General features: G+C 39.9%; 1 protein-coding gene across 11 annotated transcripts in view; it reads left to right on the forward strand.

Annotated features, from left to right (window-relative positions):
- Nucleotides 1–25,700, forward strand: part of TENM3 (teneurin transmembrane protein 3) — a 1,304,603-nt gene that overhangs the window by 837,461 nt on the left and 441,442 nt on the right. For all 11 annotated transcript variants that reach the window (XM_045056763.1, XM_045056767.1, XM_023252313.2 and 8 more), the window contains one exon: nt 11,178–11,484. In XM_045056763.1, coding sequence (XP_044912698.1) covers nt 11,253–11,484 — 232 coding nt within the window. In that variant the 5' untranslated portion in view covers nt 11,178–11,252. The remainder of the gene's footprint in view (nt 1–11,177; nt 11,485–25,700) is intronic.

The raw sequence follows: 25,700 nt of genomic DNA on the forward strand, positions 1-25,700 counted from the left end.
TACTGGTATATTCCAATTGTCCATAATTGTTCTCAGGAAAAACAGAATCAATTTTAATGTTTTAATGTCAAACCGTACAAGTGAATTGCTTTAGTTGTTTTTAAATCATAGAATAATATTCTTACTTTACCTTATGGGGTAAATTAGCCCTCATTATCCATATTTTTTTCCTTTTTTGATCATTTCCAGTTTCTGTTTCCTTCTCTATATAAATAATTTTAAAAGAATTTTTAATGATTTGATGAGGTTTAAGCCACTTTTCTTACAGCCTAAGGCAGTGTTCTATATATTTTCCAATTAGAAATTTCCCAGTATTCACACTTACTCAGTAGCTATTTTAGTATATTACTCCTATTTGCTTCATTATCTAAGTTCGCATATTTGCTATCTATGATAAAGCATGGAGAATAATTTTGACTTTTAAAACAGCAGCCTTCCAGGACACGTGGGTGACTCAGTTGGTTAAGCATCCAACTTTGGCTCAGGTCATGATATCACGGTAGGTGAGTTTGAGTCCCGCATCGGGCTCTGTGATGACAGTTCAGAGCCTGGAGCCTGCTTCAGATTCTGTGTCTCCCTCTCTCTCTCTCTGCCTCTCCTCCTCTCTCTCTCTCTCTCTCTCTCTCTCTCTCTCTCTCTCTCTCTCAAAAATAAAATACACATTAAAAGAAAAGATTTAGGGGCATCTGGGTGGCTTAGTTGGTTAAGCATCCAACTTCAACTCAGGTCATGATCTCACGGTTCGTGAGTTCGAGCCCTCCATCAGGCTCTGTGCTGACAGCTCAGAGGCTTGAGCCTGCTTCAGATTCTGTGTTTCCCTCTCTCTCTTCCCTTCCCCTGCTCGTGCTCTCTTTTTCTCTCTCTAAAATGAATAAAAATTTTTAAAAAATTTTTAAAAATTTAAAACAACCTTCCTATTTATTATTGTTAAAATAGACATAACTGTATCTTCAGTCAAATGAAAATGTTCACAACGTTAAGTAGAAATGGGTTGTGAGATCATCTATATTAAAATACATGTGATACATACGTATATTCATACACGTACATGTACACACACACATGGAAAAAAAATCCAAAAATGTGGACTCACAAAAGATCAAGAGAGTAGTAATTTTAATGTTTTCCTTCTGGAGGGGGGCGGGCACTCATCTGTACTTTCTAGTTTCCACAAAGAGCAAATATTACTGCTTCCCACATGGTTTAAACTAAAGAAAAGCATGAATTGGTATCACTCATTAATTAGTGTTTAGGGATGGCCCTCCCCATGTGTCTCAGAGGTGTCCCTCTCCACCATCTGCTCAAGCCAGCAACCTGCCAGTCATTCTCAGCTCCGCCCTTTTCCTCACTCTTGTTTCAGCCCATCCCAAGTCTTGCTGATGCCACGTCGATCTCTCATATCCATCCACCTCTCTAAATCTTCACTGCCTCTTCAGTTTCCATAGTCCACGCTAGCATTCTCTGGCCTGGACTTCCGTAACAATCTACCAACAGGTTTTCCTGCTTCCACTCCAGATCTCCCTCTTCCCTGTTCTCATACTTCAGGTGGAGGGATCACATCAAACTGTAAATCTGATTGGTCACATCAGTGCCCCATTTCACTCTCCAGTGGTCATCATGTTTGGCACACTCTGGGTGAGACCCATTAGCTTATGTAATGAAGCTCTGCACCTGGCCAGCAAGTTTCCTCTGGACTCAAGTCTCCTTACTCACTTTGCCCCAACCCGTGGACACTTGTCCATCCAGGTGTTCTCTGCCTGCAGGCATTTGTTTGAGCAGGTTGTTCTCTCAGCCCGCCTGGTATGTCCTCAAGTCCTTTCCTGTGACACACATGCTTGTGGCCAGGCTAAACCCTATTCATCCTGTGGATCTCAACCTAAATGTCATTTAAGAGAGCTCTTCTTTGGGCTCTCCGTTTCCATTAGACCCCACTTTCTATTCTCTGTCTTTACAACTTGTAATTTTTTGCAGTTTTTGTTACACTTTTAATCGTATATTTATTTTTGTGATTATTTAACCAGCCTCTCCCTTTTCAGATTGAAAGAGGGTAAAGATTGTGTCTTGTTCATCTCTACGTTTTCGGTGCCTCTCACCATGCCTGCCATGTATGATGAGTGAATCAAAAAATTACAAAACACTATTCCTTGTGCACCATTTTATGCTAATGCATGAAAATCACCCCATTCTTTTGAATTGCTGGTGAATGTTCCTCCAACTGATCTTGCCTTGCTTTTTCATACAAGCTAACAATCTTTGTCTTTTAACTGGTGTGTGTAGATCATTTATTTTTATATTTAATGTGATTGCTGATATGCTTAGGTTTCTCTTTTTCCACTTACTGTTAACCTGTTTGTGTCTTTATGTTTAAGTGTGTTACTTGGTAGCAGCATATACTTTTTTTTTTAAACCAATCTGAAAATCTCTGCCTTGTGTGGGATATCTAGACCATTTATATTTAATGTGATTATTGGCCTAATTAGACCTAAGTCTACCAACTTGCTGTTTGTATTTGTTTTGCCCCATGTAATCTTTGATCCTCTTCTCCTGCTTTCATTGGATTAGTCAAATAGTTTTGATGCTTCCAGTTTTTACGATTCTGTTATTTCTTTTATTGGGATACTCTGGTTTCTCTTCAGATCATATAAATCTTTCGCCTTTTACTATTATTTCTTTTGTTGGACTATTAGATACAATTCTCAGTTTTGTTATTATAGTGGTTGCTTTATGGTTGAAAGTGTACATCTTACACTGTGTCTCCTGAGGTGATGACGCTTCACATATAGTATGAAAACCTTACAATAGTATACTATCTCCTCTCTGTTCCTTTATGCTGCTGTTGCAATATACTTTATTTACACGTTATAAAATTCACAATATACTGTTACGGTTTTTATGCAACCAGCCATCTTTTAAAGAGATTTAAATAATAAGAAAACTATCATACATTTATCCATATAGCTGCCACTTCCAAGTGCTAGTGGTTCCTTTGTGGAGATCCATATTTCTATTTGATGTTCTTTTCCTTCCACTTAGGTTCCTTTGCATTTCCTATAATGAGAGCCTCTAGGTGGTCAACTTTTACACATCAGAAGATGTAGTTATTTTGCCTTAATTTGTGAGAGATATTTTCATTGATTATGGAATTCTAGAATGACAGTTTTTTTTTTCCTCTTGGCATTTTAAAGATCTTACTCTACTGTCTTCTTGCTTATGTTACTTCCAACATGGAACTCTATATGGAATGTGCCTTTTTCCTGGATATGCTTTTAAGACTTGCTCTTAAGTTAATTTTTTTTAAGTTTATGTATTTATTCTGAGAGTGAGAAAGAGATCACTAACAGGAGAAGGGCAGAGACAGAATCCCAAACAGGCTCCACACTGGCAGTGCAGAGCCCAAAGCAGGATGTGAACCCATGAACCATGAGATCATAACCTGAGCTGAACCAAGAGTCAGACGCTTCCCAAACTGAGCCACTCAGGCACCCCAGGACTTTCTCTTATCACTGTTTTCTTTTTGAAAATAATTTAAATTACAACCAAATGCCTGGGCATAATTTATTTATATTTCTTGTGCTTGGTGTTTGCTGAGCTTCTGGGAATCTGTGGATTTATAGCGTTTATCAAATTTGAGGATTTTCCAGTTATTATTTCTTCAATTTTTTTTTTTTCTGTTGACTTCTCCCTGTCTTCCCCTTTAGGGACTCCAATCAAATCTATATTGGCCACTTGAAGTAATCCTACATCTCACTAATGACATATTTATTTATTTATTCTCTTTCTCTGTGCTTCATTTTGTATATCTTCTATTACTATATCTTTAAGTCTTTTTACCTTCTCTTCGGCAGTGTCGAAAAACTGCCTATCCGGTGTATTTTCCATCTCAGACATGGTGGTTTCCTCTCGAGAAGTTTGATTTGGGTCCCCTTTTTATATCCTCCCTGTCTCCTTTTAATATTTTGAACATGTTTAACTCAGTTATAATAGCTGTTTTCGTGTCCTTTTCTATTAGTTCCAACACCTGTGTCAGCTCTGAGTCAGTTCCAATTGATCGATTTTTTCCCCCTCATTATTTTCCTGCTTCTTGGCATGCCAGAGATCTTTGATCGTAGGCCAGACGTTGTGAATTTCACCTTGTTGAGTGTTAGACATTTTTGCACTCCTGTAACGTTCTTCAGCTTTGTTGTGGAATAGTTAAGCTACTTGAAAACAGTTTGATCTCCCTGGTCTTGCTTTGAAGACTTTTCAGAGGGGACCAGTACCATATCTAGTTTAGTGCTAAATGATTCCCCACAACTGAGGTGAGACCTTCCTAAGTAAATTGCCTAGTAAATTACGAGGTTCTTCCCATCTGACTAGTGGGAATATACGCTACTCTTGTCCTTGGGTGAGCTCTGGGTACCGTTTCCTGTAATTTGGTGATCCTTTAGAAGGGCAGTTTTGCACCCACAAGACATTTGGTAACGTCTGAAGGTATCTTTTATTGTCACGAATGTGAATGCGACTGGTATCTAGTGGATAGAGGCCGAGCGCGGCTAAATATCCTACTGTCGGATTTTCTCCACGAGAAGGAACTTTTCCATGTAAGATGTTAATAATGTTGAGGTTGAGAAGCTCTGTCACAGTCCTTCCAAACTGCTCTTTCTCTGGCCTGCAGTAGTCTCATCTACACGTGCTGACCAGCACTCTGCTGAACTCTCAAGAAGCACCCTTTGCCGTCCTCCAGAGTTCTTTGACCATGCAGCTCTCTCATCCACCGGATTCTCAGCTCTGCCTGTTCAGGTTAGGAAGTCTGCGGTGCTCTTCCTGGGTTCTTCCTCCTGTCCTGTAGCCTAGAAAGTCTTGAGGTAGTGAGCAAGGGTCATCAAGGACTCGGCGTGTTTGTTTCCCATTTCTCAAGGTTCTCTCTGTGTCAGTGTCTTGAAAACTCTGCTTCGTGTATTTTGTCAGTTTTACTGTTGTTGTTATTTTAGGCAAGAGGGTAAATCCAGGTCCTGTTCCTCTATCTTGGCCAGAAGCAGAAGCTGACTTCTTATTTATTATCGTTATCAAATGTCATGTTTAAAGAAAGCAACTTGCCTTGGCTTAACCTGCTCAGCCGCTCATTATTCACTATACTTTTTCTGTATCTGTATCTTCTCAACAAGCATCACTGTTGTCTTTCCCCGTATTTCTTCCCACAGCTTTGTTTGTGTTTTAACTTCGCGCCTCAGACGTGACATCTATAGTCACTTACATTCTTCGGTTTAAAACGGCAAGCTCAAATTTTAGTTATGCTTGAATTTAGCATCACAACAAAAATCATTTCATATGATTTTATTTTTGCACTTAATTATTTTAATTCTCTGATTTGTAAACTTGCCTCCAGAAACAAGATTTCCTCTAAAATGAACAATAGCGATTGATTTCCTCTTGTGTTCAATTGGCATTAATCTAGCTCTTCAATAAAGGAAACACTTAGAAATTCTTACAGCGTGCAAAGTTGTATTTACTGTTTAATTATCATAATTGGTAATAAATCATAAATTCTACCTTATTAGGGAAAACGTGAATTGTGAATGATAAAAGGTAAAATTTTCCTAGTGTTATGTACAAATAGCTTAATTTAGATCTTTAATCAAAAATATGTTTGAGTAAATTAGTGTTTTTCTGAAGTCTGCTTATTCTTGTGGGTGAGCTTTTTCAAATTATTATAAAGACAGTTTGAGGAAGACATTCTGTGCAGAAGATATTCAAAGCGATGTTCAGGAATTCGTAATTCTTATAGAAAGTAAGGAACAGTGGGAGCATGGGTGGAGTTTGACCAACAGCCTACCTAATCCTTTGTGTTTGAATATGTGTTTTTATTACAATTGCTGGATAGACACATAAGCTCCTAGAATTTTAGAAGTACAGATGATTTTAGGGATGTTTGTTATAAGCCTGATAAATTGTAATCGTTGACTGAAAGGTTTTAAAGATATACTGAGTCCAATTAAAATCAGATTGCTTCCTAAAGGTACAATTAAAAAATATTTCTTTGGAATTAGGAACATGTTATGAAACAATGTAAGAATGTTGTTAAGTTCTCTGGCCAAGTTTCAAGCAGGTTTGACTACTATCCGAAATAGACAATATGATCACCCCAGATCTGGTGTCCTGCCCGTTCATTTAGTCGATCAAATATTTGCAGGAAAAAATTGAGAAAACAATTAATTGAGAAAAATTAATAACCAAATAATAGAAATTTCTTTAAGACCAGCTGTGTGTTCCAGAGAGGTGCTATGGTTAGTAACGGAGTTGTTTTTCAAGGAAATGAACCCAATCAATTTGATGATGTATACTTGCTGTAGCAAATTCAGTCAGAACTTTTTGGACAACTTTATTTCTAATCGTTTTCCTTATTGTTCAAAGGCCTTGCCCACTGTTACAGCCATGATCCTGTTCATCAAATGCTTTATGCTGAATATGCACATAGTGACCCTCTTCCTGTGTAGGACTATGCAATCACCATCAAAGTGCTTCAACAATTTAGCACTGCTTAAACAGCTGCATTTTTTAACCTTCAAATCTGGAGCTGAGTGCAGAAGATAATGCACAACTCTGCCTTTTGAAGTCATATTGAACTCATTGACTTCCATCAGAAGCGAGCGTATCAGTGGTTGCAAACATTACAGTGTAGATTGCATCCTTGAAGAGTTTGAACTATGCACAAAAATGGAAAGACAAATGCAAAAGCCTTTTTATTGTTTGGAATCTCTAGGATCAAACATCTTTGTCTTTGATAGTATATTTGAATACGGTATCTTCATTTATCATGGCACTTCAGAATTGCTTCACAAATAAAGAAAAGTCAGATATTTGGTGCTAGAGATGTTCTATAAAGCTCAAGAATACCTAAAATTATCTTTTTATTAGGCGTCCATTAACATGTAATTGATTTCTAAATATTGGTAACCTTACCATGTGGACGCATCTTTACTATTGATGGTATATGTTTGTATTACAACGTTAAAGAACTTATTGATCATCTTATTTGCAAGATTGTGAACTTGTATCATGGCTATATAATAAAGAGAAGACATTTCACATTCAAAGCTCCAAAGGGACAGTGAAGGACAGGATGGAAATATGAATGATGTAAGTCAGACCTTGATCATTTTGCATGTAAAGGGCCGGAGAGTAAATACTTTAAACTTTGCAGGCCATCAGGTCTCTGCATTAGTAACAAACTACACACACTCAGTGGCTTAGAACCAGAAGTTCTGGAGACAACAAGTCTGAAAACTAAGGTGCTGGCTGTGCCATGCTTTCTCTGAAGTTCTTGGGAAGAATCTGTTCCATGTGTCTCCCCCAGCTTCTGCCATTTGCTGGCAACCCTTAGCTTGTAGCTACGTCACTCAGCCTCTGCCTTTGTCCTCACGTGGCCCTCTCTCCTGTGTGTCTCCATGTCTCTGGATCCAAATCTCCCTGTCCCGTCTCTTATGAAGTCACCAATCACTAGATTTAGGACCCATCCTAATCCAACATAACCTCATCTTAACTTGATTGCAACTCCAGAGACCATACGTCCAGAAAAGGTCACAGTCCCAGGTACTAGGTGTTAAGACCTCAATATATCTTTTTGGGAGACACAATTCACTTCACTAAAGTCTCTGTTACAACCATTCAACTCTGTCTTTGCAGCAAGAACGCAGCCAAGGACAAGACATAAACAAATACATGTGCTGCGTTCCCATAAAGTTTTATTTACAAAAACGGATGATAGGTCAGATTTGACTGGTGTACTAGAGTTTACCAATGCCTGGTCTAACTAACTGAAGCAAAATTGCAGCGAGGGGGTGGGGGGGGAATTTACCCTTGCTTTAATCAGTTCATTTTTAAAGTGTAGAAATGCAAACATATGTGTGTATATGGCAACACTTATTTCAATTAATTTATTTTTATTTTTTAGTTTGGAGAGAGAGTGTGAGTAGGGGAGGGGGGCAGAGGGAGACAGAGAGAATCTTAAGCAGGCTTCACGCTCAGTATGGAGCCCAACACAGGGCTCGATCCCATGACCCTGGGATCATGATCTGAGCCTAAATCAAGAGTCGGACACTCAACTGACTGAGCCATCCAGGCTCAGTGCCTTAGCAGCACTTATCTTAAAATCGATGTCAACTCACGGCAAGAACTGAAACTTTCATAATAATTTCAAATCCCAAAGTTCTGTTGCTAAAAATGCTTGCATTATGATATTTATTTGGTCAATTAGAAGTTTTTTGGTGGTCATTTAGTTATGAGAGTTGATACGGCTTTTCCTCCAAAGAGATCTAGACCACTTTAGAAACAAGATTTTCCTCGAACTCAGACTTCTGTATTTGTTCTATTGGAAAGAATGTACCTGCTTCCCCTCAGTAGAAGTATGTTCTATGAGGGCAATGACATCATTTTATTTAATGGCGTGTCCTCAGCACATAAAAGAGAGCCTAAATACAAAATAATAATTCAATAAATATTTACCTAAAGTAAATATTTGTTTTCCCTGGACTAAAGAGAGTGAATTGGTATGTTGTTTTAACCATGTTATACAAAAATATGCCCTGTTATCACATCTTGAAATTATTTATTGTCTTAAACTCATAGAAGAGCTACAATAAGAGAAATCCAATTTCTATTAAGAGCTATTGGAAGAATTTGTGAAGAGAATAATGGGGTAATGAATCAGAAGGGATCAGTGAAAAACATTAGTTTTCTTTATTTAATGAGATTCATGGAAAATCAGAAAAAAGGTAGAGAAGTCAAGATATATTTCAACAGCCGAGGGAAATATTAGCGACTTCTTTTAACAGCCCCACTTGATTCAGTAGCAGGGAAGTGTGGAAACCCATGTGAAGTAACACTTCACAGGCAGTGTAGATGGGAGAAGATACAGTTTGGTCAAAGAGGTAGCAGGGGGGGCACCTGGGTGGCTCAGTCGGTTAAGTATCTGGCCGTTGATCTCTGTTCAGGTCGTGATCTCAGGGTTTAAGCACGCATCAGGCTCTGAGCTGAGAGCGCAGAACCTGCTTGGGATTCTGTCTCACTCCCTTTCTCTCTGCCCCTCCCCTGCTCTCTCTCTGTCTCTCTTGCTCTCTCCCAAAATAAAAAAACGTTAAAAAAAAAAAAACAGGGCGCCTGGGTGGCTCAGTCGGTTAAGTGTCCAACTTTGGCTCGGGTCATGATCTCGCGGTTTGTGAGTTTGAGCCCCGCGTCGGGCTCTGTGCTGACAGCTCAGAGCCTGGAGCCTGCTATGGATTCTGTGTCTCCCTCTCTCTCTGCCCCTCCCCCACTTGTGCACTGTCTCTCTCTGTTTCTTAAAAATAAATAAATGTAAAAAAACTTTTTTTAATAAAACAAACAAACAAACAAACAAACAAAAAAGAGGTAGCAGGAGGAACCCCCCAGAGTTTCCAAGCATAGGCTCTGGAACTCTGTGACCAGGCCAGCTCAGAATTTCACTACTATTCTTACTGCTGGATGGAAGGCAGAAATCAGAAAGTGAAAGGTAGAGGAGTCCTAATGTTGCTCAGACAGAAGAGACTTGTTGATAGCCTAGAGGTAAGCGGAGCCAACGTGGGAGAATCGGGAGTCAGCCCCAAGACACCATGTTGAAAGCACATTAAAGAGAGATGTGATGTGGATAACGATAGCCAAGGACCAAGAGAGAGGGAAGGATTCCTTGGGAGAGGGATTCTCCATGGGAAAAAAAAAAAATCTAAATAGAAATCACGGTCCTAGGGATGTGGTACCGAAGAGAAGATCTGGGGCCACCAGACATCATTTGTTTCAAGCTGATTCTGGAATCACTCCAATAAAAAGTGAGTTGAGGAAAGTTGGAGGGGAGTGGGAGCCACCACTGGAGGCCTTTGGGGACCTTCAGATGTAAGACAAAGACCAAGTGAGAAAGAGTAAAGACAAAGGAGGACCCCTTAAAATGCAGATTAGGGGCACCTGGCCGGCTCAGTCTGTGGAGGATGCCACTCCTGATCTTGGGGTCGTGAGTTTGAGCCCCGCGTTGGGTGTAGAGAACGCTTACATAAAAAAATACACTTTAAAATAAGTTAAAAAAAATAAAATGCACGTTAGACCTGGGAAGCCATCCCTCCTCAGGCCCAGTCACTTTTACCCCTGTCAGTTCAGCCAAATCAGGAAAGAGACAGTAGCTCAGCAAAGAAACACACGTGACCTTGTTCGTTCTGATTTAACTCTTGCTACTGGCCCTTGCAAAAACCTACCACCTCAAGTTAGCCACTTGAATCGCCTCTAAATCAGGATAGCATGGATTCAACCCACGTTCTAGAGAGGAAAATACATTTTTAGGAGAAGAGTAAGGGACAAGGATCAGTTTTTTCCATAGTTGAAGCCGTTTAGGTCCTCGAAACGTGAAAATTGTGTCCGCCGAAGAAAACGTCTTTGCAGAAATTTAAAAAATGCTCAATGTATTTGACAAAATTTCACGTCCAAAAAGCTCCCAATTTGCTTCTGCTCTTAAAAAAAAAATCAAAGAAGTAAAAATAGTATACATTTTTGTTAGAAGAAGAAAGAGAATTTATTTGTGAATGGCAAAAATGCTGTGAGAGAAAATTGTCCCATTGTGGAAAATTTAACAGGCATATTGGGGCCAACCTTTAGCTCGCTTCTGTAGTGAAATTTGATCTTGAGCTTAATTTTTTTTTATTATTAACGTGAAAAATCAGTTATAGTAGCTTGAACAAGCCTCCATAACACTCAGTAATAGAAAGTATGCCTCACTTCCTGGTACTACGGGACATTTTACAGTGATTTCACAAATTTTCATCGTTGTTGTTGAAAGCAAGTTTTCTAGATAGGCAATAGTATTTCTTTCCACCATTCTCCACATTGAGAAGGATATAGGGTGGTCAGATTTTAATAGCTTTTTTTAATGTTTATTAATTTTTGAGAGAGAGAGAGACAGAGTGCAGAGTGCGAGCGGGGGAGGGGCAGAGAGAGAGAGGGAGACACAGAATCCAAAGCAGGCTCCAGGCTCTGAGCTGTCAGCACGGAGCCCGATGCAGGTCTCGAACCCATGAACCATGAGATCCTGACCTGAACCTCAGTTGGACGCTTGATGGACTGAGCCACCCAGGTGCCCCATAGGGTGGTCAGTTTTTAGACGAACGTTACGCTGACGTTATGCAAACCTTTTATCTTTGCAGAGAGGCCAATGCAACTTGACCCATGAGTGTAATCTGTGCCGACCAGGACTGATGTGCACCCAGAAGGAATGAAGTATGGATGTGAAAGAACGTAGGCCTTACTGCTCGCTGACCAAGAGCAGACGAGAAAAAGAACGGCGTTATACAAATTCCTCAGCAGACAATGAGGAGTGTAGGGTCCCCACGCAGAAGTCGTACAGTTCCAGTGAAACCTTGAAAGCTTTTGATCATGATTCCTCACGGCTGCTTTACGGAAACAGAGTAAAGGATTTGGTTCACAGAGAAGCAGACGAATACAGCAGACAAGGTAGGTCACCGGTCTCACAAAACAGGGCACACTCAGAAGGCGCCCCCTTGGAGGTGCCATGTTTTTCTCCTCTATAGGTGACATGATTATTTTCCAACTTGGATGTCTAGCCTCTGATTCAGATTTTTGAGAAACTAGATGGTCACGTAGTATTCCAGTTTAAAGGTAGAAAGCCACCTACAGACACATTGACCGCAGATGAGGGTACCGATTCATGTAGAGAATCACTGTGCACATATAAAAAATTTTTTAATGTCTATTTATTTATTTATTTATTTATTTATTTATTTATTTATTTATTGAGAGACAGACAGAGCGTAGGTGAGGGAGGAGCAGAGAGGGAGACACGGAATCCGAAGCAGGCTCTAGGCTCTGAAATGCCATGTCAGCACAGAGCCCGACACGGGGCTCAAACTCACGCACCGTGAGCTCATGACCTGAGCTGAAGTCGGACGCTGAATCACTGTGCACATTTTATATGTGAGGGGTGTGATTCTGCACACAGCCAGCGTTTGTGCATAAACTTGAGATCCAGGTCTCATGGGCTCCCTCGCCCTCTCAGGAAGGTGCTCACAGACGTTTCTGCCGTTAGAACTGACGTAAGGGAATGAGAAAGGTTGACAAGCAAAGGCCTTTCACTCATTGAAAAGTGACAGTCCTAATTCTGAATTATCTCATGAGCCATGTAGCCCATGTGCTGGTGTCTATCTGTTCATACAAGAGCCTGCTACTGAAGGGTTCAGGTTTCTCTCCGGCAGGCGATCTAGAACATTAAGGTTCTACCTTAAAACATCCCAGTTTCACATAATATGACCCGTTATGGTTTGGCCATTCACATGTATTTGTTGAACGTTTTTACGCTCTGTTTTCTGCCTGTATACTCTACCAGTGGAGTAATGACTTCTGTAACTTGCCTTCACAGTCTGAAACCTACCAATCTCCATGCTTTCAGACAATAGCTTATTTTAAATTGGGCATACCTAGGTTTTTGTTTTCTAATACATTTTTTTGGAGATGCAGGCACGATTACTACTAATAAAAATAAAATCCTCTCCCATTTGCATTGCATAGTCAGTTTACACAGAACTTAGCATCCCTCAGCTATTTTAATCAGGAAATGAGGAAAAATAAATTAAACCGCAAATGTAAAGAATATATTCCTTCTTTCCCAGTCACCTTACAAACAGTGTGACCAACAGTATGATACTGAGCAAGCAACAAATTTCAGAAAAATAATGCAATAAATCATGCAGAAGTTTGGAAAATTTCCATGGTTCTCTTCTTCTCTCTATTGTGGAAAGAACAATCCTAACTAGATTGAAAGAACATTCACTCACCTAAACCAGTTTGCCTCAAAGAAGACTCATTTGATTTGCTAAAGAGAGATTTTTGTCCCCCTGAAGGATATCTTACTAAAATTACAGGTACCATCGTTTATGAAATGGGATATGGTAGCTTGACATAGTAGGTTTTTTTTTGAGATTCAGTTTTTTTTAATGTTTATTTATTTATTTTTGAGAGAGAGAGTGTGAGCAGGAGAGGGGCAGAGAGAGAGAGAGGGAGACAGAGACTCCAAAGCAGGCTTTGCACTGTCAGCGGAGAGCCTGATGCAGGGCTCGAACTCACAACTGTGAGATGACTGTGACCTGAGCCGAAGTCAGACACTTAACCGACTGAGCCAGTTTTTAAGGGAAGATATAAGACATAATATTTGAGATACATACCCTCGGTAAGCCAAGGGACTTCTAAGTCCATTGCACGATGTCTTATAATTCCAAACCCAAGTGGTTTTTTTTTTCTTTCGTATTGTCTACACAGCTGACATAGATTATCAGGGTACAGGTTCCACCAATTTAAAAAATAGTAGGTACTAGGAAATGCATGCAGTCTGAACCCGGTGTGAAGCCTTGCCTTTTGTAACAAAAACAACTAGTTTAGTGCCCTATCGGGAAAAAAAAAAAAAAAACCACAAAACAAAACATTGTGGAATACCATTAAAAGAAAAAAAAAAACCTCAGCACATGTGGCGTGATGCGTGGGGGAGGCTCATCTCCACCCCAAGCAAGCATTTCGTTTAGGCAGCACGAAGGATGCTCAAACGGGTTAAAAATAGCGAGCTGAAATTTTCACCTCCTAGGCAGCGCTAATCCAATGCAGACTGTTGATGACATGGCCATACCATCTGCGGAAACCCTGGAACCACAGTTCTTAGGGGACCCAACAGTACTATTACTCAGCTTGTCGCCAGCCAGGCGGGGGGTGGTGGGGAGAAGAAGAGGGGCAGAGGGAAGAGAGAGTGAGCGAGGCAGCACGTGGAGGCGGCTTGTCGGGAGCAGCGGAATGAAGCGGGGAGCAGAGGTTTAAGGGCCAGAGAGAAAGGACAAGCAGGAGTGCGGTGTGTGCTCGGGCCCGCTTTCCACCTGACGTGTTCGTCAGTCAGGCCATATTGGAAACACGAATGGAATATACTGCTACGTATTGCTCATGTGCGCTGATCCCTTGGTATGCTCCAGTCACGGCACTAGCCAGGTTTTACGTGCACCCTCCCAGTCCTTGGGTGAGATGGGTCCCAGTAGTGCCCTCCTTTGCCAAGTGGAGAGGCCTGACACCCCAGGGCTAGCGACAGCCGAGCTGGGGGCTTGAACCCGGGGCCGGTCTGCCCCTAGCGCTTGGCTTCCAACCTCTGTGCCGTGGCCAGAGCCGGAGAACAGGCAGTTCCGGGTCAGAATGCCCCTTTGCTTTATTGGTGCCAGTTGTGGCCCCTTTTGATGGTGTGGCTAGTGGGCAAGGAGGAGACTGGAGACATCTTTAGGAGATCCAGCGATATGATTACTTGGGACCAGGTGGGATGAGCTTGAGGGAGAGGGAGCCATTGCAAATACTTTCTCTCTCCTGTGGTTGGATACAGGGAATGTGTAGCCGGAGCAGTAAATGTAGGAGAGAAGTGATGAAGGAAAGTTTGCTGTCGGATTCTGTGTTGCTCAAGCAAGCCTAATGAAAAATCCTCCTAGACTTTCCTTTCCTTCGAACCTGACAAATGTCAATTTTTCCTCCCTGACTATTATGCTGTGGGATTAATTATTTAATTGACAAAATGTGCTTCCTGCCACAACTCCTGACATCATGCACATAATAAAAATGAAAGATGAAAAAACGTTACTAGTAGCCAAAGATCTTTGAACCGATTCCAAAGAATCATGCTAATGTAGCGTGTCTGTGGGGTCCTAAAACAACTTGTCAATCCTCATTCTACTTTGAATGACACAGGCAAGGGCCCCTTCAGCCCAAGGATGGGATACGTAGAGACCCCTGTGAATGCAATTACGTGGCGCATTCAAACGTAGAAATATGATGCTTTTATGTCTCTTGACCGATTTGGTGGCCTACTGTCCAACTTGATTTTTGTGGCTCTAGTGACTGCCAAGTGACTTTCATTAATTATGTATTCTGTTTAGAGACTGCAAAGCCGGGGATGGTTGTGTTTTCACAATAATGTGTCATGTGACCAGATCCCATATAGATCTCTTTCTCTGTCTCTTTTCAAATCTCTTCCTATGGTTTATTAGGTGATGGGAATAGTAGTTGTTTCAGCAGCTGTGGAACCCTCCGTAGGTGTGATGGGGTTAGGGTGACAATGACCTGTTTTGCATTCTTGGATACCATTTTCTTTGATTCAGCTTTGAAGAGAATTTATCCTGTCAGGTCAGGTCTGAGACACATTTCTCATGAAACAGCTGGATAAGATCATCCCACAGTTTTAGAGAAGTGATAAAGTAAGAGATCTTTTTTTTTTTCCCTCTGCACTATGTGCATTCCTTGTAGCGTCCTCGACCGAACGAAAATATTTATCAACTCCAACAAGAAATGTTGGCCATGAGGGTGAATTTTGAAACAAGGCGACGTCTGGAAATAGGAACGCTTTTGTTCCGCAGAACCATATGTCTGCAAAGCACCTCTGAGACAGTCTTAACCCAAAAATGTTTACCAGTCAGTCAGTTATTGGTGTTGGGTGGTGAATTGCAGAATTTTAAAATGAAAAGATCACCATTCACTCCTCATTCATAGAATGGCGGTGGGGAGGGGGGTTATCTGTTTTTAAATTTGAACAACAGAGAGCATTATGTCTGTGTTTAGACGTTCCTGAAATCAAAATGGAACATACATCTGTAAAGTAGGAAAGGGAAGGAGGAAGGCAGGTTGACAAAGACAGGCGCTCATTGAACAGCTTGCTTCTGGTCCCCAAAACTCTCCTCTTTCATTACCGCTGCTCCGGGGTTTGCCTTCTCTTCCTGCTTATCGCTGTCAGCAGTGCCCAGCCGTCCCCAGTTCCCCCAAATATGGCTTCTGCTTCTCCCCTCATGACATTGCTCATCTAAGACTAGTTCAAGGGTAGCAGACCCCACAGGCCCTGATTTTTGACGGCTGCACCTCCTTAGTGGGCTGCATCCTGAGTTTATCTTCTGTACAAATATTCCAGATGCTCGGCCTCTCCCTTACCAAGGATAACTCTGTTTTGTGAAACAAAAGAACATTAGAGGAGCAGTCCAGGTTTTCCTGTGACCACGTGTCCAGGATTCCAGCATTACGGTGGCTTGAATGAAGCCTCATCCACCCGTCCCCCAGACAACTCCTTACTTGCTCTGAGCTGGACGGTGATCCAGGGTGCAAAGGAGATCTAAGATTCTACAGAGTCCCCGAAGGACAAAGCTGATGCAGGTAGTTTTTCCCTTTCGGTCAGATGAGCGCTCAGAATGGGGTGCAGCCCTGGGGTGAAGATCAGGAAGAAGGCTGTGACTTTGTGGCAGACAGAGACTGACCTGCCTCTCCATGGTCCTTCTGGGACTGAAAGTTGCCTTGCAAGAGCAGCTGGTTTCCTTGGCCCCTCAGGAGCTGAGGGAACCAACCAGATGCGTTTTCTCTGCTCTGATATTGCGGGAGTGCCAGCCAAGGAAAAGGGAGGGGAGAGATTTGTCTCTAGAGTCTAGCAGGACTTACCACTAAAGCACCCCCGAAAGCCACAACGTGCTTAGCGGCACCCAAATTGCAGGAAGTGGATAGGCTGCAAGACAAACCAGTCAGGAAGCTGCTGACGAACATGAGCAATGAAGATAGAGGAGGAAAACTTGAACCTAAATTAAAAAGCGTATGAGTGCTTATAGAAATCCAAGTACCAAAAAAGGCAGCAACAAGAAAACCGACAGTAACCAGCAAATGCTAGGCTGGGAAGGCTGCCATTTGCATACGAAAAAATATAATAGATTAGTTGAAGAAAAGAGGGTGTTCACTGATCAAATCCGGATTCATAGTTTTGAAGACCAAGGAGAAGAAACAACTCAAAACAAGAAACCAAGTTCCAGGTAAAATTAAAAAGAAAACACATGTGTATATGCACCCCCCCCACACACATACACTCACCCCAACACACACCCCTAAGCTCATCCTAGAGAATTTTTTTCACCTTAGAGAAAGAAGATATTTTATAAGCTTCTACAGAGAAAAAAAAAAACAACAAGTTACTTTTCTTCTTCCTTACAAAAGAAGCAAAATGAATGTCTCACCTGCGACAATGAAAGGAGAAGACAGTACAATACCATCTACTGGGAGAGAAGAACTATAGCCCGGGGATCCTCTGTGCAAGGAAGACATCCTTCGTCTCTCAGAGTAAATTCAAGATAGTTGGGGACATGGAAAGATTGTACGCGTGTCGTCTAAGAAAGCGTTCAAAAAACAATACCGATGAATTCAACTCGGCAGTACGTATGTGGACAATTCCCAAATGACGATAACAGAACAACTGGAAATGTCTAGGAACGCTACGTGGGAGACCTTGAAAAAAGGCTAGACTAAAAAGCGATCACTTGTCTCAGCCATACCCAGGAGTTGGAGGAAAGTGGTAAGGAAAGTAAGAGTTCTGGAATCTCAGTCGAAAAGGGAGAGGGCGAAACAGGGGATAGGAGTTTTAGTAGAGAGAAATCATTGCTACTTTGCATTCAAATAATAATGAAAAACATGTATTTGACTATGAATGTCAGGAAAGGGAGGTAATCATTAGAGGAAGGGAAAAACACAGTAGACCTACCTAATTAGCAGGAGGGAAAGGGAATGAATAGCAGTCTGATCAATGTAGCAGAAACTGCTCCAAGGAAAAAGGGGAAACAAGTAAAATCATGAATAACCATAAAACAAGATGAAAGAAGGCAAATCTACTATACTACATATTACATGAAATGTAAATGCGCTGAGTTTGACATAAACAGAACTATCCCATCGGTTTCTAAAAATTATGGGTATTTATAATACACGGACTTAAAATGGCAAAAGGATGGTTGAGAATAAAGAGATCGATAAAGAAGTATCAGGTAAATACCCACCAAAACAAAAAGAAAGAAGGAATGGCAGTATTAATAGGAGGCGCAGCAAAATTTGCTATTAAAAACACTAAACAAGATAAAGAGGACCACAGAGTAAATGATAAAAGACAGAAGGATGAATTGCATACATTAAACAATACAGTAGCTAATAGGAAAAAAGTGGTTGTTAAAATACATTTATTTGGGGATAATTTTGGTTTACCTCCTTTGGAATCAGATCTAGAAGACAAAAATAAGGAAGCAATTATATAATATTAATATAAATTTTCAGTTAAACATGTATATATACAGACATTTATAACCATCAGATAGAAAGGATACAATTTTTCATAATTCTACATAATAGTTACAGAAACCAATTGTGCATTTAGCCACAAAAATAAGAAAAGTAGAGACTTTAGAGATCAAAACATTTGACCATACGACTCAGTAAAATTTGAGATAAATAACAAAAAGATAAACAAACGAAAGCTTTTGTCTCTCATGGATCATGATAACCCTAGATTATGATAGGAAGCAACAGAAAGCAATGAAAAGAAAGTTCTGCTTTAAAAATGTGTGGGAGACAGAGAAAGCCATAGTCCTAGGAAAAATATATTGTGAGGAGATTTAAAGAATAAAGACCAACAAAGAGGAATTTGCTATAGATCCTAAGAGATGAGTAAAAAAATAAACAGAAGGAAAATAAAGCAAAGGAAATGGAAGGGAGAGATAATCAAGATAAACCTGAAATTAAAAACAAACAAAAAAGCTGATTCTTTAAAATGGCCAAGGAAATAGAAAGCCCCTGATGATCCCAATTAAAAAATAATGAGAACAAAAGGAGAGATACTGAACACCGTGTAACAACTAAAAGGCACTGCTCCACGCAATTCAAATCTAGGGGGATTTATTTTTTCTTAGCAAAATATGATTGACCCCGAATTATGTCACAACGTGAAGAAAACTTTCCAAAACCAATTATCTCAGAAGAGAGTAGGGAAGTGGCTAAAAGGTTACCATTATAAAGGAAATAGTTCCTTTTGGTGAATTTTAGGATCCGAGGTGAATTGTACATAACCTTTAAAGTGGAGCTCAATCCAAGGTTCAAAAAGCCATTTAACACCACACACACACACACACACACACACACACACACACGATGGAAAGTACTAAAATTCATATTACAAAGCTGGCATAACCTTAATAGTAACCAAAAATCTTGGTTAAAGTAGAACATAAAAGGGGCTATCTAGACCAAAATTACTTCTTGATATATGTGTGAAAAGTAGTCTAAATAACTGTTTGCATGGAAGAATCTAGCAATGTATAAAACGGATGATAGTCTAGGCCAAATTAATAACCAAGAAGTTACTAATCCTTGGTATAATGTGAGGATTTTTCAATGTTAGGAAGTCTATTAACATAATTAGATTAATAAATCAAAGTAGAAAAACATGATCTTATCAATAAATGATGAAAAGGTTTGGGATAAAATTTAGAAACCATTCCTTATTAAAGTAAAACTCACTAAGTAAAACAAGAATAAAAAACACAAGCATCTGAGTCATATATAAGATGACCGCTGAAAAAATTAGAACAGTATTCTAATTGAGGAGATCCTAGGACCATTTCAGTTAAAATGAGGAACATGAGAGAGGCTCACCTCCTCTCTCACAATTCCTATTCAGAATTGTTTTTGATATTTTAGCGACTGAACTAAGAGAAGAAAATTGAATCATTGATTCATATTTTGCAAAACGTTAAAGTTGGCACTTTTGTGAACCGTATGTCAGTTGTATGCATACAAAAACCACATGTCTCTAGAAGTTAAACGAAATAGTTGGAAGCAAATCGGTGCTTGGATGAATACAAGATAAATATACAGACATCACAGGTCATGGAGCATAGTGGTTAAGAGCATAGATTCTGGATCCAGGTGATCTGTGTTTGAGTCCTAGGTCTGCCATTCATTAGCTGACTGGCGAGTGACGTAACCTTGGCCAAGTAACTTGCTTGGACACATTACTTAGTTTCTCTCTGCTTCAGTTTTCTTCCATGTAGATTGCACCTTAGTTTTCAATCTATAGTTGTCGAGAATGAAATGAGTTGGAATACGGCCTGATACACGTTAAATACTATTTTTGAGTAATTATTAAACAATAATTGGCTAGCTTTGGAAGTCAGAATAAAACATCCTATCCAAACAGCAACAAACACTATAAAATTCTTTGAAATACATTTTCTAAAAGTGGTATGAGACCTTTTATGAAGAGATCTCTAAAATGTTATCGGAAAACATAAAACAAGATCTGCGTAGATAGGAAGACAGTCAATGTTTTTACATGGGAAGACTGATACCCTAAGAATACCAATTCTCCCCAGAATGTGTGGAAGTCAAGGTTTATTTTAAATTAGAGAAAGGGGTCTTAAAGTTCACATGGGGGAATAAATCTGAAAATAGTCAAAAACATATTTAAAAAGCTAATAGTGATGATAAAATGGCAATTAGATAATATATATATAATATATATAATATTTTATATTATATAATATATATAAATATGTATTATATATTAATATATTATATAATATATATGTATTATATTAATATATTATATAATATATAAATATGTATTATATATTAATATATAATATATAAATATGTATTATATATTAATATATTATATAATATATAAATATGTATTATATATATTAATATATTATATATATAAATATGTATTATATATATTAATATATTATATATATAAATATGTATTATATATATTAATATATTATGTATATAATATATATATTAAGTCCTATGAAGCCACTGCAATCACATCTATATGATATTGGCATAAATAAGGATAAGTCAATCAGTGGAATAGACTAAAATTTCAGAAATAGATCCTAGTATATAGGGGAATTCAGCATGAAACAGAAAATGGTTTTTCTATTCAGTGGGATTTGATAAATGGTGCTGGCACAACTGGTTATCCATCTGGAAGAATATAAAATTGGACCCATATCTCTCAGCATATTCAAAAATAAGTTAAGATGGATTAAAGACAAATGTAAAAAATAAAGCAGGAAGAATTCTAGCAGTTAATTTAAAAGACTGGATAAAGTAGGATCGACTTGATCCACAAATAGCAGCAAGCTCCCCAAACGACGACTTCAACATCTAACAGTTATAAACCAGAAAACAAGAAGTCTAGAGGTGGACTGTGCAGGGTTCAAAGATGCCATCAAGGACCCAGGTTCCTTCCGTCTTTGTTTGCTCTGCAATCCTTAGCATGTGGCCTTTGTCCTGTGGATCCCCAGATGTTCGCTGCATTTTCATATTCCTGGCTGAAACGGAATAAAAGCAAAGGTGAGAAGTCCTTCTCCCCTTTGGACTGTTTCTTTTTACTCCCCGGAGATGTCTTTCTACGTCTCTTTTTTCAGTAACTGTTATACTTGGCTACGCTTAGCTTCATGAGAAGAGGGAACATTTACTATTTTTGCTTTCCAGCTTTTATAACAGAGGAAGGCAAGGAAAAAGTGGCTGTGAATCCACACAGCCTGACCGGGAGACTACCCGTACACCTCGAGAGTAGGGGAGACCCTTCTCATAGAAACAGAAAAGTCAGAAGAAAAAGCTTAAATGATTAATTTTGTATTTAAAACCTTAGGTATGTAGATTAAAATACCATAAACAAAATTATTACTTTGGGAATTATGTTTACGACCCACGTGACAGATATAAGGTCTAAGCTTTAATATATGAAGAGGTAACTTTCACAAATTGGAAACAGAAAGACAAACAGTCCGATGGGAGAAACGTCAGGGATAAACCATTCATAAAAGAGCAAATTTAAGTAGTCGGTAAACATGTGGAAAGGTGATCGGTTTTCCTGTTAGTCTGAGAAAGGCAGTAGCTAACCCCAGCTCCTATCCCCCCACTGCAAAGCTCCCAACCTGGCTTCCCTCACTGAGCATTTGTGTACCGTGTGACTACCGGTGCTCTGCTTGGGGAATATTCCTCCCACCTTGGAAAGCAGAAAATTAATGGAAGAGGCTATGGTGGTGAGAGGTTTTCCCGGTTGGAATTCTGAACACATTTTTTCAGGGAGACAGCCTCCGTACCTGGATGTCATGCTTTACTGTGCTTTTCATCCAGTTCCTCAGACACAGAGAACTTCATTACTTACATGTTCCATCATGGCCCCCTACATGTTGTTTTCATAGGAAAATATATCCAGTTGACCCTTGAACAGCTTGGGGGTTGGGGCCCTGACACCCCACACAGTCAAGAATCCACGTATAACTTTTGACATCCCCCAAACTTAACTACTAATAGCCCACTGTTACTGGAAGCCTTACCAATAACATAAGCAGTCACTTCTCATACGCTCTGTATGCTGTATGTGTTATATTCTGGATTCTGACAATAAAGTAAGCTAGAGAAAAGAAAATGTTATTAAGGAAATCATAAAGAAGAGAAAATACATTTATAGCACTGTACTATATCAAAAAATACCCACATGTAAGTGGGCCCACGCAAGTCAAACCCATGCTGTTCAAGGGTCACCCTGTCGACTTCTCAACACAAGATACTCCTGAAGTGAGGACTTTCTATACAATTGTGAAGTTTTGGCTTAGTAAGAAACCAAAAAAAAAAAAAAAAAAAAAAAAAGCTGTGTATGAATCGCTTTATTCAAAAACTTTTATATAAGAATATGAAGACAACAGAACAAAAATCCATTTGTAATACTAGAGAGAGTGGGGGAGAGAGAGAAAGAAAGGAAAAAAGGAAAGAAAAGAAAAAAAAGAAAACAAAAGAAAGAGCAGGCTGCACGTGTAGCTGAATATGGAAAATTTTGGGTTTACCTTCTTCCTTTCATCCATTTTCAGCCAGGGTGAGATTTCATTTGGTGCTGGGCAGAGGCACATTGTCTCTACTGAACCATAACCACGATCCTCTTAGAAACAACTTCCGCTGGCATTGCGCTATAATGTTTTGCTGGATAAAGACCTTTTGCCTGTTAGAATGATAGCATCCGTGACATATCAGGATTGTGCCGAGGGAGAGAATGAAGAGAGTTAGTGACATATAGGTGGGACCGTGCCTTTCAAGTATTTTCATCAATTTCCAAATAGAAAAAGGCCCATTTTTAGCTTTTAGATATAGATTACTTGGGCGGGGGGGTGGGGGGTGGGGTGGGGTGGGAAGTTTTATTGCTAGAATATTACTAAAATGATGAATAATTTAAAAATCTTTCTCTATGCTGTATGTTCCAGAGAGGTCCAAAGAATTAGATTCATATTTCTTAGATGTAGAACATGAAGGTTATACATATCATTTTAGAATGTCACTAACAGCACTGGGCTGATGTAAAAATAGTATTAACACCGCCTTTAAGATAACAATTATGTGTCTGTCTGTACCATTTTATCCTGCTTCGGAAGCGAAATGGGACGCATTCGTTTTTTTTCCTCACTCCCCTTATTTTTATTTTATTTATTTGTGTTTTTTTGCATTATGAAAATATATTAAACATTCCAGCATGCTGAAAATTGTGAAAGAGGAAGATTTGGGAGCCAAGAGCAAAATGCTTTTAATTTTAAAGACTGAGATTTAGTTTAGTCTTGGATGCCATTAGAGTGAATAATGGGAACGGATCCTAGACTTCAAAAGAAATATGACCATATGGTCTTACCATTCAGCACTTAATGCTGCTATGAATTTCCAGTTATACCCCAAACTTTTCATTTCCCCAGTGTTCCCCCTCACCTCTGTCATCATACAAAAATGAAAGGAATCTGAAACCCTTTTTTTTTTTTTCTGAAATACTAACTGATGCAGAGAAAGCTTTTTCTTTGTGAGCCTAGGGTTTTCTAAAGAAAGACAAAAACCTGAAACATTAATCAGATACACCAGGCTAATTACCGCAACTCCAAAGTTTATTACTTTTAAATATTAACTACTTAAAATGATTCATTTAGAGATCAAAATGATTAATCCGTCTCAGTCACTATAAATGTCAGCGGCGGGATTAAAGGATTTAGATGGTCATGTTTACTCAACCTTACGTTTCTGTGCTTAAAGACACAAGTTAAAGAGTTCCAGTTTATCATTGTTGCCCGTTAATGTTTTCCTCTCAGATGCCTCTTTTAGCTCCCCTGCCTAACTGATTGTTAACTAATTTCGGCTGTTAAAGAGGCAAGTGTTTCTCTCGGGCTTGGTGGCCAACCTGCTTTGTAGATTACCTACCAGAAGGTGTGAGTAGATAGATGTAGCTTATAGCCCTCCTCCGGACGCAGTGGGGGTAATCCTTTCCCCCTGCTTCGGCCTTTATTGGTCTGATGTCTTGAGCCCCCAGCTTCCTGCGACATTTTGTATCCGGTCCTCCCCACGTTGCCAGTTTCGGATCCACATCGTGAATCACTGTGGTGCCGCTTCAGTCGCAATTATTAGACACCTGCTGCTTCATGCCCAACCATATGCATATTTACACCAATACCTACTGCAGCTTGACTCAGATATCGCCAGACAGGGTGTAGGCACGTTATGATCACTCGGGTCTTAGATTGTTCTGAAAAAAAAAAAAAAATTACTAAGTGACAATAAGAAGCAAGTTCATTTCGGAATGCTTTTTGATAAAACCCAAGCGCGAAGTTATTTCTCTAGGTACAAAGAGTTGCCAATATCAAGGTGACACCGTTTTGGGGGTTGGGTGTATAAATCCTTGGTGATTCATGCTTACAGAGATGCTCTTTCCTTAGAAGTCAGCAGACTCACAACCGAATGTTTGTGATTTGAGTCACCAGACTCAAACCCATTATCTGGGTTTGCTGCCCCCCCCACACCCCCCTCCCTCCCCCCCGGAACTCCACAAATCTTCTCCTGAAGAAAATGTACGTTCTCCGGGCCATTCATTTTTAAATGTTTGTTTATGTATTTATTTATTTATTTATCTATTTATTTATTTTTGAGAGAGAGAGAGACAGCGTATGAGCGGGGGAGGGGCAGAGAGCGAGGAAGAGAGAGAGAGAATCCCAAGCAGGCCCTGCTCAGCACAGAGCCAGAAGCCAGGCCCAAAACTCTGTGAGATCATGATCTGAGCCAAAACCAAGGGTCAGATGCGTAACTGACTGAGCCACCCAGGCGCCCTGGGTCATTCATTTTAACTCTGCTTTCTTTCCTCGCAAACATACTTGGGGTTTCCCCTTCTCACCCTCCTCACCAAGTTCGCCATGGCGCCTCTGTCTCCTGTCCTCATTGGCCGAGGTGCCCTGCACAGCTGAGGTCAGGATGAATGCCCTGGCCAACCTGCAGTGGCTTCCATTAGACTCGTGTTTTGAATAACAAACCGGATTCTAATTTTTTTTAAATTTTTTTTTTCAACGTATTTATTTATTTTTGGGACAGAGAGAGACAGAGCATGAACGGGGGAGGGGCAGAGAGAGAGGGAGACACAGAATCGGAAACAGGCTCCAGGCTCCGAGCCATCAGCCCAGAGCCAGACGCGGGGCTCGAACTCACAGACCGCGAGATCGTGACCTGGCTGAAGTCGGACGCTTAACCGACTGCGCCACCCAGGTGCCCCTCGGATTCTAATTTTGACATACAGATCATGTTCTCCGTCTTCTAAGAACTTGAGATGATCAGTATGTGGTTATGGGTGTTACTATCACATGACCAGGTAAATTGAGCAAGCCGCTGAAGATGCTTGCATTTTACATACATTGTAAAATGGGGTGGGGCAGTTAAGGTATTTAACGGGATTTAAAGTTGAATTTTGAAATGTTGTTTTGCGTAGGGCCTTACAAGTAACGATTTATACCATCATTGCAATTTCTGTTGCATGTTCAAGGGTG

Source organism: Felis catus, chromosome B1 (genome assembly GCF_018350175.1).
Source record: "Felis catus isolate Fca126 chromosome B1, F.catus_Fca126_mat1.0, whole genome shotgun sequence".
Taxonomy (NCBI): Eukaryota; Metazoa; Chordata; class Mammalia; order Carnivora; family Felidae; genus Felis; species Felis catus.